General features: G+C 34.6%; 1 protein-coding gene across 7 annotated transcripts in view; it reads left to right on the forward strand.

The window, feature by feature from the left end:
- Positions 1 to 14736, forward strand: part of CHM (CHM, Rab escort protein 1) — an 86049-nt gene that overhangs the window by 44720 nt on the left and 26593 nt on the right. For 5 of the 7 annotated variants that reach the window (XM_026848626.1, XM_026848620.1, XM_026848621.1 and 2 more), the window contains 4 exons: positions 1310 to 1685; positions 3505 to 3621; positions 4284 to 4404; positions 6828 to 7053. In XM_026848626.1, the coding sequence (XP_026704427.1) occupies positions 1356 to 1685; positions 3505 to 3621; positions 4284 to 4404; positions 6828 to 7053 (794 nt within the window). In that variant the 5' untranslated portion in view covers positions 1310 to 1355. The remainder of the gene's footprint in view (positions 1 to 1309; positions 1686 to 3504; positions 3622 to 4283; positions 4405 to 6827; positions 7054 to 14736) is intronic. The other 2 variants (XM_026848627.1, XM_026848624.1) reach the window with 1 other exon arrangement.

Here is a 14736-nt window from a genome sequence, read left to right on the forward strand (position 1 = left end):
ATTTTCATGAGCCCTTGTGAGCTTCCTGAGTTCATAAGTGAGGAGCAATTTTTAAAGGATACAGGGTTTTTGTTCCCTCTTTTAACAGAAATCCTGCCCCCTGCTTCCATCTGTAGGGCTACAGATGTGTGAGGGAATATCTTTAGACATATACTGAATAATTCCTTGCTGTTCAGTGAATTTTAACCATCCTGTTAGTTATTGAAATTTTATTCTGTACATTTGCAGGTCACTTTTAAAATCATAGTTCATTAGTTTTCAGCAAAGAGAAAATTGTTTATTCAGTGCATTAATGGCTTCTGGTATGAAGATAAAAAAGATAGTGTGAAATTACTGCTGAACTCCTTTCACTTACAATGACATTGATTTAATTCATCTCAGCTGGTAGTATAAACTAAAATTCAAAGTTCAAAAGTACTAGTTTCTAAGGTAATGTCATTGAAGTTCCAAGATAAAAAGAGGAGATGAGATTAAAAGTGGAGGTATGCTTTATAAGAGGAATTTTAAAGAATTGTGTAGTGAAACAGAAACAGACTATATAGAGTAAATGTGGTGTGGTAATGTCCTTCCTTTGGACTGACTGCCTTCATCTTCTATGCACAAATTTGTAACGCTTGCATAAAAATAACATTGCTACATGAGAGGGCTTTGTTCTGTATGGCTGTTACTTGAACAACTAATTAGAATGCAAGGTCAGAGTTGAAAAAGTAATCTGAAAGTTTTACTTAAACTTCAGGTCAAAATTGCATGCTTCTCTTGAGGGTTTGCTGGGATGATAGATGCAAAGTAGTCCTATGAAGCACTTTTGTTTTCTTCAGTGGTTTTGGCTTTTTAAATATCTGAGCTTAATGACTTTACTGCATTTTTGCATTTTGATTTCGAAGTAGTTTTTTAATCCATAGGAAAAACCTAATCAAATTACTTTACTGTTTCTTTTTAAAAATATTGTTTCCTTTCTTTATGTAGCTGTGTATTTTGTTTCACCATGAGAGGTTTAGTTTTCATTTTACGTTCATTCTATCTTTTGAGTTTGTGTAAAATAAGAAGCCCATTTTTTGTGGTTGGTTATTTTGGATTTTTTTCTCTCCTCAGTAAATAATACTCCTCTTGAATTATAACTTTGCAGTTAAAGAACCAGAATTCCTTAGTGGGTGGTACACCTGATTTGGCCAAGATAAAGAAATTCTAATGCTTTTCATGGAAACGCTTGAGGTTCTCATTCTGCCATTAACTCAAAAGTTTAAACGAGTTTTTAAGACTCTTTAATCCACCCCCCCACCCCCCCTTCTTCCCCTTGTGTTTTTATCAGTCAGGATTCAGCTGAAGATGTTGAAGAAGCTGGTGCATTGCCAAAGATGCCTGTCTTTGGAGCCCCTGGTGTTGAGGGGGTTGCTCAGGAACCGGAGAAGGAGTGCCCACCAGTGGAGAGTGCCTTGCTGGAGGCTGAGAACCAGGAGCCAGACAAGGCTGCAGGCACGGAGCCAGCAAGTGCAACGGAAGGGCGTGATGCAGACATAACCTCTGAGAATGAGAGTTCTCCTAGTACAGCTTCAGGAGAGCCTGCTCTGGAATTGGGAAAGACTGAAGTGGCACCCTCAGAAATTTCTGCCCAAGAACCAAAGAAAATTACGTATTCCCAAATTGTTAGAGAAGGCAGAAGGTTTAATATTGATTTAGTTTCCAAGGTAGGAACTAAATAATTATCTTCATATAAATACATTTATTTTGCTTAAAATGCTGAAATTTAAAAAAAAAAATCTTTTAATGTTGAGGAGGGCTGACACAATACATTTAAGGCAAAAAACCCGCTCGAGATGTAAACAAGAATTAGTACCCTTACAAGAGCTAGTTCGTATGTGCTCTCCATTGTTTGTTTATTACCAAAGAGACCGTAAAACATAGCTTAGAAATATGTCCATAAAAGTAAATTTCCTGAAATTTAGTAGTTATTATTACCTGCAAAATTGCTCTTTTTAAATAGTACCATTAAAAAAAAAAATTAAACAAGGAAAATCAATCTACATGCAGATCTTTGATGTTTTTAAAATGAAAAATAATTTTCCTATTGGAATGCTTCCTAGGTTTTAGATCTTCCTGTGAAACTTGCATTGTCTCTCTATACGCAGCCTAAAGCCCTGAATTGTAATAAATTTTATTGGAAATAAAAAATAATTAGAGTTAATCCATAACATAAAAGCTGACTAAAATTCATTATTACTGTGTTGAATTCCTACTGGTGTGCATTCTATTTGGAGGAAAAGCTATTAGCCTGACATATTTGTCATACTGTTTAAAATCTGCCTTTTATGTACTTCACAGTATATGGATATGGCCCTGCAAATTCAAGTTAAATGGAAATTTTTAACTTCTGTGCCTTAGACTACATGAGTACTCTGCAATGAGAAGTTTTTTCAAAGTTCAATGATTAATTTTTCATATTCTGCATGAAAAGATTCTTAAAACCTCTGGAAACTGGAAAAAAAAACCCTGTCTTCATTAATTTTCTACTATTTTTATGTAGACACTACAGAAGGCGTTACTTCAAATTTTGTCTCTGAGTAGATACCTCTTGACATGGAAATAATAGCCAGGGAATAGTGGTTAAGCAGATAATACTGGTTTGTACCTTTTTTATCCTTTTTTTCTGCCATTCTGTTACATGGTGTTAATTGCAACGAATTCTAGGAATTCTGAAGAAGATTAGTCATCAGGGCAAGACTAGTAGTTTGTGTTGGTTTCTCTCTGACACTGGGACAGGGATTTCTTGTAGTGTCCTCCTTAGTGTTCCAGTAAACCTTTATCTTGAAAATTGCTATGTGATCATGCAAATTCTGTTACTCTGGGCCACAACGCTCGAAGCTTGTTTAAACTAATCTCCAGTGCTTTTCAATTCAGGTATCTGTCTTCAGTTAATAGTTGTATTTCTGTACCTTCAATATTTCGTAACATATTTGTAGCTTATAGAAAAGAGTAAAGGTACACAGATAATAAATTAATGTAACAGAATATGACTAAGCCTTAACAAGGGGTTTAAGAAATTTACCTTTAGAAAATACTACATTATCATTTCAGGTAAGTTAAGAAACAAGTAGCAATGATTTAAACAGCATCATGTGCTTTACTGATATGGGGAAGTGAAGGTTGTAAAATACGGTGTTCAAGGATATGTAGCATACAGTGCAAAGAAATTATGCAAGATGAAAATGAAAAAAATTGTCTCAAGTTATGACTCCCAGACTAATAAAATTAAATGAGCATTAGGCTGACACCTTCTCTCTTTCTCTCCTGTGCTTTGTCTCCTCCTCTATGGTCACTTCAGTTCATTTAATATTATTTTGCACATACTGTGTCTTGATATTCGTTTATTCATATGTTACTTCACTATGTGTACTTGTAAATAGTCATAGAAAACACCTTACAAATGGATACTGTTGTATCACTGGTTTCTTTTGCTGTAAGCACTTTCTCTTTACTCACTGTTTTGTTTTCTTCTTCACTGTGCAGTTGCTTTACGCCCGAGGTCTGTTAATTGACCTTCTGATCAAATCGAACGTTAGCAGATATGCAGAGTTTAAAAACGCAACACGAATTCTTGCCTTTCGAGAAGGAAAAGTAGAACAGGTATCGTAAAATAAAATTACATCTCATCTTTTTCAAGTCAAACTTGAAATTGGTTCCTTGAGAGTTTTGTGACAATAAGCTAGTATTTTTCCTTAATTTAATTTTCCTTAATTTTTAAATTTTCCTCAATTTTCCTTAATTTCTGAAATGAAAAGGCATTTCTATGTGTTGGCTTTTATTAAAAATCCTCCCAAATTTATAAAATGAGAATGTCCAGTCCAGTAAATTATTGACAGAAATCTTTGTCTCATGTCAAATATTTAACCATGGTTGCTTTGGCAGTTAATTCTTAAAGATTCACAGGTTTTAAGTTTTCATATTTGTAGCATAGACTTGATTTGCATCTCTGCTACTTACAGGGAAAGTAGATGGTGTGATAATGGCAACAGGAGATTTTGGGCACAGTTAATTAATAAAAACTCTTCTGATTAATTCTGTAGTTAGAGATGCAAGGGAAATAAAAAGGGGAAGAGGCTGAAAAAATTTTAAAATATTTTTGTGTAGTTATAATAGAAAATAATGGAAAGCAATATGTAAGAAAATAACTATAATAAAAAAAGTAATTTAAAATATTTGTTAGGTAAGCAGACTGTAGTGTTGCTTTGTGCTTTTCACATCCAGACTATGGAAAGTGTCTGAAACTATTAAAAAATATTTTCTAGGTACCTTGTTCTAGAGCAGATGTCTTCAACAGCAGACAGCTCACTATGGTAGAAAAGAGAATGCTAATGAAATTTCTGACATTTTGTTTGGAATATGAACAACACCCTGATGAATACCAAGGTAGTGTTTCATTGAACAGTGTACACTCTCTTCCTATGAGTTCGTTCAGTTATGCACAATTTTGATAGCTCTCCTGTGTTTTCACGCAATTTATTTTTATGGATTAATTTTCAAAGTATGTTTTGACCTTTTTGTGACCTTTTCACTTCAATGTTAAATTCTTCTATTTAAGCACTTGCTCTTCTAGTTCCCACATCATTTATTATTTACATTTTTCTTTAACGGCAAAATTATATATTACAGGAAGGTTGCAAAATGTTTGTATCATTTTTAGGTGTTTCCTCCACCCTCTCAGGCATTTTTTAATATTGTGTGGTGTATATCATTTTTCTTCTTTCTTGGATATGTAAATCTTCACAATATATTGCCACAAAATCAGAAATAGAGAAAATTGTATTTTTTAACTTTGAAAGTAAATGTAATTTAATGCCTTTTAATTGTAGAGGGCAAGTTCAAAGTGTCTTTATCAACTGTTGGCTTATTTAGATGAGAGAAAATCTGAATAGATTGGAGCCATAATGTGTGAAGAATAATGAGCATCAGGTCAAAGAGGAAAATTGGCTAACAGAAGGAAGGTGCTTTGGGTTTATGCACCTCAGGGTACAAAGAATGAAGTGATGTTCTCAGTTCTTGGAGTCTAAAAGTAAACTAAGGCAAAAAAAGAAAAATCTGCCAAGTAGAAATAATGAGGAAAGAGGAATAGTTAAACTATTGACATGAGTTTCAAACTGAAGCATATCAGTGCTTTTGTAGCTTGACAGTAGCCTGGCTAGGCAGTATTTTGAAAGAATCTAGTGTTAGCAAGAAACAATTGTTAAGATACTGGTTTGATTACTTGAACAAAACCCTTAGATTAGGTACAAACACGTGCAAGAGAGATTTGGTCAGTATCGAGAGTGATCTGGTAAGATTAGGAGAAAGAAGGTCTGTAATGAACTCCAGAAAATCCTGAAGGGGGAAAAACTCATTGGACTGAAGTAGTTTATAGATTACAGGTAATTCCAGTTTGCTGCTGCTGGGAGAAATGGAGGTGCTCAGAGTGAGAATATAGGTGGTCTTTAGAAAATTTATTAAGTAAAAAAGAGACGCCACATCAATTTTTAAATGAATCCATTGATTCATGTACGTAAATGACATTAGATTTATTTTACTTCCCCAGATAGTTAAACAGATTTTGTTCCTACATTTTAAAATAGCCTGGGAAGTAATTCAGAATATTTTGAGTGAGATTAGGCTAATGTAAAGACTTCAGAAATTTAAAATTGCTCTTGGTGAGATCACTACATTCGTGGGAAGGCAGACTTTTAATAGGGAGACTTCATGATAGTGAAGAATTTTTTTTAAAGCTTTTTTCTGTAAAATTTGGAGTTATGTAAGAAGTCTGAAGTGAGGAGAAGAGTGAAATATTTTTTAGAATGATAAAACAAAAAACCCCTGTCATTATATGACTTGATGCATGGCTGTACAAAGGGTAGTAAGATTCATTTGTAATAAAACAGTGGTTGAATCTTGAACAGAATTATATAGCTTGATAATACTAGTCTCAGCACTGATGGAAGTGTTTCTGAATTACCTATGTATTTATCCATGGCTGGAGTAAGCTTAAGAGCAGGTTTCTGAATAGTATGAAAGTATGCTGTTGCTTAAATACAGTCTTTTCCTACAGAAAAAAAAATCCTATAGTTAGGATACTGCTGAAAAACTTTAGTTGCATTTAGTTGCATTAAACATCTCCTGAAAGACCTGTGTTTCTTTGAATTTCAAAATGTGTTAGCAGTAGTAATAATTTCTAAGGGAGATATGCTTTCTCCTCTTTGTCTTTGTGTCCCATCCGATGGGGGACTTGTTTGCTGTGAGCAAGTCATCATTTAGAAACTATTGGTGTACCTTCTCATCTTTGGATTAAGACACTAAGTGAATGGCTTCTCTGTGCGTAAATATACACTCGACCCATATCAGTACAGATTCAGCAGTGCTGTTCTTGAATGGGTGTCATTCAGGTATGGTATTTTGGGTAATTTACAGGAACTAGCATCCTGAGGCACTGCAATGGATTTTTGGTGCATAGTTGTTCACTTTTCTCATGTGACTGAGAAATGGTTTTAGATCAAGTCTAACATAATGAATAGATGAACGCATATTTAAAGGTTGCTTTCGAGATTGTTGGAAGCCCATACAATGGGTTTGCATTATTTTGAAATATTTTAGTGGAGTGATATTTCTGTCTTCTGCAAAGACTTGCTTTCTGGGAGTACAATTCTTAACTTTCATTGAATTGGATTATCCATTTTCATCAAGGTGTTTGTTGAAAAACTCAATTGGTTTTGTTTATTTAAGTACAAAAGTACTTGGTTTAAGTTGAAGCACGTGGGAAAACACAAATATTGTACTGTACACTTCACCTAAATTTATTTTTTCCTCAGACTACGAGAACAGTACATTTGCTCAGTTCTTAAGAACACAGAAGTTAACACCCAGCTTGCAGCACTTCATTCTTCACTCTATTGCAATGGTTTCAGAGACTGATAGCAGCACTCTTGAAGGTCTTCAGGCAACAAAAAAATTTCTTCAGTGCCTTGGCCGCTATGGCAATACACCATTTCTGTTTCCTCTGTATGGTCAAGGAGAGATCCCACAGTGTTTCTGCAGGTAAGCTTCACTTTTCTAACACGTATCTTCCAAAAAGGAAATCCTTGGTAACCTAATGCTGATTGATATTACCTTGTTAACAATTTCATGTTGGTTTTTGTTGCTTTACATTTTTGATGGCTATGAAATTCTGCACACACACACACCCCCCGCAAAAGAAAAAAAAAATATTGGAAATTATGCTCCTCTAATATTTAAAGCACTTTTCATTATATTACAAGTGCTTAGTTCCTAGTACTTATATGAGATAATTGAACTCATACGTAGCTATCCCTTCCTCAAACTGACAGAGGAGGCTTGGAGTGATGTCTGTCCAAAAGGATGACTGAGCATTTTGGAAGGCTGAGAAAATTCGTATTTTAGTCTTCCTGAAGTTACAGGAGGAAACATATTTTCAGTTTGTGTTACTAATTAATTCTGGGAGTGCGTCTACCACTCCTCGATGGATATTTAATAATGAACTGGATTTTTCTGAAAGAAGCAAAATCGTGCCACATGTCCCAATTTATTATTAAATTTTAAAAAATACGTAATTCTTTCACCTTTGTTACATCACAGACTTACACAAACAGGGTAACTGCCGTGAAATAATGTCCTTATTCGCTTGGCATCATTTTATAGATCTGTATAGACCCAGCAGCTTCCACTTATGACTTAAACAGCAGATAAGATATTGTGAAGCCCTGTTACACCAAGCCATATACAGGCTGCAGTTTTACATTCTCACATCTTAAACAGCAGCCATATGTTCTCCACTACTAGAGCCCTAGAAAGTAATTAAACCAAAAAAACTCTATTGATTCCAGGATAAAACAACATCCACTTCAACCCCTTCAGCTGAACTGTGGGCAATGATAATGTAGTCTTTACTGTGACTCCTGAGGTGCACTAGGGATCGTAGTTCTAGCAGAGGAGTTGTTGATGGATGCTTTTGGGGACCATCAAGAATACATGTGCAGAGGGTGGGCGGTTTTAATTTTCAGTTGTTTCCATCGGTTCAACTGGCTTTTAAAAGGCTGAGGCGTTTTTTTTAATCTTTTTCTTTTGCTGGCAAGCAGCCTTTCCATCTGTTCTATGTGGGTTTTTAATGTAGTAACCTGTAGGTCTGAAGTAAACATTAGCTCTATTTAAAAAAGCAGTATTGCATGGTAAGGCCATTTTGTTGTCTGAGTGATATATTTGTATATTATTTGTTTAAATATCAGTGCAGAGTCTTACCTGCTATGTTTTTTCTTGGTGGACATGTTCTGTTTTTACATGTGTGCTACTATTAAGAAATTCTGGTTTGCAGCACGCTGTTGGACATTATCTTCCTGTCTTGTCTGTATGATAGATTCTGATTTTCTTCTCTCTAACAGTATCTAAATTACTGCTAGTAATTAAATTACTAGTTAGAGCCTATTCGGCAGTATATAGGATGGATGCAACTATATGTCAACAGAAACATTCTGGAATAATTATCTTAGTTCATGGAAGGTATCTATAAAGTACCTGGTTGGCACCAGCAGCTGTTGTGCAAAGTCTTATTTGGCTGTAGCAACTAATGAAGGCCACATGCAATTGTCCTGCATGATGTATATATGTAGATTACCTAATGTTTCCATTAGTTCATTAGACAGCCAGGCAGTGTTCTGTACTACATTGAATAGAAATGTTATTTGGTAACATCTTTTGTCAATAGCCTTTCATCTGTACATTAAACTGTACTTATATGGAGATTTTTAAAAATGTGGACCTACATAAGTAGATGTCTGGACGGACAATTTGTGAACAAGAGTTTAAGTACGTACTCTGGACACAGTCCTGCAGTAGAACTTGTGTTTGTAGACTTCATGGATGTCTTTCTGTTTTTATAGGACTTCATGTGGGACCAAGTATCTGTATGTGACCAAGAGATTAATAAATCAAAATATTATCAGAGCTGTTCTATTAGCATAAGTTTTGCAGTTTGGTTTCACATACCTGGGGAAAAAAGTGAATTTAATAATTAAAGTTGAAATTAGTATTTTAGTTACGTTTTTCCACTGTTGATCCTTCCCAATATAATTTTTTCTTGCATTCTTGAAAGCCCTTTGGCTTTATTTTGTTTAATAGCCAGCACATTAATTTTCTGATCTGTACCAGCAACGTATTTCAAGAGTTAGCAATAGTGATGTCTAGAAGTCTTATAAATATTCTTATCAGAAAAGCATTCCATGATCACAGGAATTCCTCAGATTACCTGAGCCTTCCATTGGTGTCCATTGATTGCTGTATTTGAAGGTTTTTTTGCTCAATTCTAAGTCTTCTAGTAAGGGCGGTATTTTAATAGTTGAGGCAAATTACTCTGTCAAACCAAGAAGTAATTATACCTTTAAAAGGTTAGTATTACAAACAATCTAATACAAAGTAAAGTTTAAATGTCTTTGGTTTTAAGTGAACGGTTTAGGAGGCAATCACAATTTTTGGGGGAGATTAATCACATTTTTTATAGGTGGTCTGCCTTGGGTATTATGTCTTGCTAAAACTGAGAAGTATCTGAAGAATACTGTTCAGACTGTATAGTAAAGTGGTAACGCCACAACCTATACATCATACCCTACAGTTTTTATCACCAGGTTATCAGAGTAAGGTGTCACCTGTTCTGTGATTTCTAACCACCGTTCTATATTCTGTTTTAATGTAAACCTCTTAAGCGTTTCTTGCAGCCAGTTACACTGTGTGTTCTCATCAAGGCTACTGTTATAAATGGCATGCATGCATATTTATGTGAATGAGTCAAAGACATTTGTAAGTCACATCCTTGCATTCTAAATGAATTCTGCATAAACAGTACAACGTTTTATAACTACTGACGACACTTGAGTGAGTAAAAGCGGTGTTAGTTCTTTATTGGTTTAAACAGGTATGGTTTAGGAGAGAAAATTAAACTTTTATATCACTGTAATGTACCTCCCAATATGTCGAGGTACAGATGTGAGATTTCTATCTCCATAAATTGGATTCGTGGTACAAGGAAGGTCATTGGAAGCCTCATGCTATTCCAAGATGACAAGCAGCAAAACTTTTCCGGCCTGTGTAACAGCTTCCTTGGGTTCAAACTTCTTGGTATGAAACTCTTATGTCTTCTGCTTTCTAATGAAGTAGTAGTAGTAGTATGCTTAATAAAAATAACTGTAATATTTAATTCTTGAGGAAAATCAAAGGAAGCCTTTACATTTGATATGGTAAACATGAGACACCAGAGCTTTGATATGTAAGGCAGCTAAGGAAATCGATGTATATTTTGCAGTTTGCTGTTAACATGTCACATGTTCGTTGCAAATCTTTTTAGTGACATTCTTGAAAAAATGTCACTAAAGAAAACCTTTAATTAGGCATCATTGTAAACTGTGAAGACTTGGTGGTTGCAACATTTAGAATATTTAGTGTGATCTTGATGTCTTTTTCTGGTTTTAGAAAACATTAGGAAATAGCCCAAATATTTTCTGATGTGAGAGGTTAATGTTAAAATTGTCAGCTTGCAAATTTGCCTTTGTAACAGGGAAAAAAAGATACTTGGTTTAAAAATCTGAAATGGTTGTCAAATATGAGGACATACTTGCTTTTGCATGTTGTACAAAATTCATCTTTTGTAACTTCAATCTCCTTTCTTTCCATCTAGATTTTCAGAAGAAAAACTTTTGAGTTTTTAATAGTTTTGAGGAGTGTTTGGAAGTGCTATTTTACAAATATTGTTTCATACAGTTCATTTTTACAGTTCACTTCAATGAAATGTGCCTCTTACTTGCAGTTTTCATTTGAGAGGAAGTCTTTCTGGAAGCTTTCAGTTTTGATTCTCTTCCCCCATGACCAGCATTGTTTAATGAATGACAGATGAGCAGTCAGTTGTAGGTTGTGGCCTCACTTCTGTGATTTTTCTTAGTGCCTCCTTTGTGAACATACTGAGTTTTGGGGAAGGCTCTGCATAGTTTCTCTTCAGTTATGTTTCAGATTCTTTTTTCTGGACTCTTCCAAATACAAACATCCAAATGGAAACAAGTCTTTTTGAGAAGTAGTAATGCAGTTTTTTCCCAGTTGATGTTTTAGGGGGAATTGGCAACTACTCCATCTGTCGTCTCATAAAGCTTCTAGGGGTGATATGTGTCTTTTTTTCTCTTTGTTAAGAGTCACCCAAAAATTGACAGATGTGGTTGTGGTAATAGGTGCTGGAGGTGGTGGAGTGTCTTTGGCAGCTTCGCCATAGGAATTAGTGATTTACTGATTTTATGGGTAGTCAGTTAATTACTTACATTTCCTACAAATAGGACTTTTACATTGTGTATGTATTTGGTGGGCAATATAACCTTATTTTAGTAGTTATTACAGATTCTAGCTGAAATTAGTCATTTTTGTGTCAGTGCCAGTGACAGTAGTAATTTTGTGATGGAGGAAAGATCTGATTAAGATGGTTCATCTCTTTCAGGCCCTATATTTACAAGAAGATTAAGAGTCCAGGCTGAAATATGATGGATTGTGTGATTGATTTGGAAGGTTCCTGTATATATTTCAAAAATGAATAATCAGTTTTTACCCTTATATTTGAGCTATTATCTGCTACAAATGTCAAAGCTTCTGAGGTTGTTTCAGGTACTTGAATATTTCCAATTATAAGCCTGTTACAATCCCTAGGAAGGTTTTACTGTTAGGAAATCAAGACTGGACTTCAGGAAATCTGACTGTAATAAGCACTTAGAATTGATATATTAAAAGTTCAGTGCAACATCTTTTTCATTTGAATCTATACATGAATATCATGTCTTTACATGTAGACAATATGTGTAACTTTTCTGTATGTTCATTGAGTGATTTGGCATATTAATTGGAAATTTAAACAACGTTAATTCCTTGTGATGATCAGATATGACAGATTTGAGTCTTAGCAGCTGTGCAATTCATGCAAATCTATGCAAGTGTGAAAGAATCACAGGTGATTTAAAAAACATAGGCTGTATCTGAGATACGAGTTCAGTGCTACACCTCAAAATACATATTTTCATTATTCTATATCTCTTATCACTTAGGATTATTCTGTTTCTTTAGACCTGAAAATTTATTTTGAAATTGCCAACGTGTCAGTATGACCTGGTTTCTGCCAAAATACTGAATAATAAGTGTAGCTGCAGTGCTGCTTTTTTCTTGTTTTCACTTGCATTTTAGTGAAATAATAAAACTTTTGATGTAGTTTGGCTTTTAAAGACAAACTTGATATATTTCTCTTCGCTTTGTTGGTAGGTGAATGTAAAGTGGGCAAGCGTAGTTAGCACGATTGTTTGTAGGATCAGTTGTTTGTTTTTCCCTCTAAGGAGAAACTCTTTCTTGGGATAAACATCAGGGAAGTGAGATAATCCATCATTCTGAGACCTGTTCACTAGTGATGGATGGATAGATTGGTAAAGTAACTCAATAATCTTCATTTTTTTCAGGTTATTCACAGATCAGTGAGCATTGTCGTTAATAAAGCTATGGAATGCTTTTGTGTCCTTGCCCACATAATTTCTCAGAATTTGACAGGAAAAGACTTTTAATTTGGAAATAACCTTTGTTGTGAAATGCATTCTAACGCGTGTGAAACTTTGAAGATACCTTCCCGTTTTAGATTTTATCTTTCTTCACAGCGAGATGTTTGTCAGTTCTTTTTTTTTTAAAAATATTTACAAATATGAGTGCTTTTCTGCTCAGTATTTTGCTGACTAGAAATACAGTGTTCTTCAGAAGTTTATACCTCGTGAAGGCCTTCAACTATTAGAATATATCACATGGGGTGTTCTGAATCGTATGAATGTTGTCAAAGTGTATTGATTTCAGATCCCTAACTAGGCATGGAAAAGTTTTCAATTAAGAAATTGTATTACAGGGGTTAGAGTATACCCTGTGGTATAGGAGAAATAAATGTAACATTACACATTAAAAAAAACCCTGAAAATAACTTACATTGTCCTGCTCGCATTCTTCATCATTCTTGCTTCGTTTTGCAAACGTATTTGGAACTTAAAAGCACAAAATAAAAATCCTGTGATGAGATGATATGTCAGTAATTCTTCACTTCAGTAATTAAGACGATACTATGAAGGCAGTATATCTAATACATTCTTTGGTATTATCTCTTAACAGTCTCTTAACAAGTGAATTACTCTCTGCTTGGGTGGGGATGTGCAGATTCTGGTTTATACATGTTTCCTCAGAATTATGACTCAGACACATGAATATGTTACAGCATTATCAGAAGATCTATGGAAATGACATGAATGTTTATTGTTGGAGCAAATCTGGGATGTATATGCACATGTAATTTAGCAGAGTCCTTTTTTGTTAAACTAGAAGACAGAGGAAGGTAGGTTCCAAAACATTACTGAATTGGTAAAATAGTCCTTGAATTTCATTGAGGGTTAAGATAACTTGAATTTTTATGTCTTTTCTGGAGGCAGAGAACACATAAATGGATTTTATAGATGAGCTAATGCTTAGTGACTGGTTTCTAGTCACTCGTTTTTGTATCTCTGCCCTACGGTCCTGATCTCCCAAGCTCCACTTTGAGGGCATAAGTATTGTATAATTGCAGCTAAACGACCTTGTGCGAGGAACAGCTTCTTCTCTTGCAAGGTCGATAGAACTTGGAGCAGAGCAGGTCTCATACTTCCATCTTCCGTAGAGATTAGTCTTCAGAGTGTGTTTTTAGTTAACTACCATCACAGTAGTACAGAAACTACTGAACTTACCTTCTTTTTTCTTATTTTTCTCTTCCTGTGTAGTGATTTCAGTACTTTAGCCATAATTTCCTGGACACTTCTTACTTATTTAAGTTGAATATGTTGCCTGATGGATCCTCACCTCACTTTCATGTAAATCGCCTGTTTCTTGAGTTTAGCATCTCAGAGAATGATTCTTAATCTAAATTCACTAAAAATCACTGTTAATTGCAATATCCTTGAAAAATGTTTATGTCATTCTTCCATTTAATAAGCTAGTATTAAGCAACATTTCTTTCAAATTCCAGTGAGGTGTTGAAACAAATTTCTTCTATGCACAGTCAGTGCAGCACTTCAGAAGTAGACTTTTCCCTCAGAAATGACTTAAATCTAAGCAGCTGCTATTCCAGAGCAGATTTTTGTAAAATACTGCTAGCACATACTTGCTAGCACTTTTTCCTGTAGTTACATTTGTCCAACTTCAGTATTTCTTAAATGGGGATTTTTTTTTTCCCCTGTGGTTATTTTAAATGTGGAAGATGGGAAATTAGTTTCATAGTTGAACATTCGTAGAAGAGAATACCTAAAAAATGTGCATAATTACAGAAAATGCTTGTGATGTTAGTGACTTTCAAGTGCATGATTAGATGAACTGGTCTCTGGTTTATTTTTTCATTTTAGAAATTTATTAGTGGATACACCTAAGCTACTTTTCTACCACTCTTTGACTCTCTAAACAAGTCTTCTAAAAGAGTCATTGGTGATATGGCTCCTGTATTAGTAATAAGCTTGCTAATACTGGAGTTGCTTAAATTACTAACAGTTTAAGTGAAAACAGAGCTTAAATGTGGTCTTATTTTTGTCAGCAGAAATTTCTCAAGTTTTAGAAACAGCTTAATCTACATTTGCATGAGGTGAGACTGGAAGTCTAGTAACAAAAATGTATGATGAACTAAATTTTTTATTGCAATGTCTT

Source organism: Athene cunicularia (assembly GCF_003259725.1).
Source record: "Athene cunicularia isolate RWA chromosome 4 unlocalized genomic scaffold, athCun1 chr4_part3, whole genome shotgun sequence".
NCBI classification, from domain to species: domain Eukaryota; kingdom Metazoa; phylum Chordata; class Aves; order Strigiformes; family Strigidae; genus Athene; species Athene cunicularia.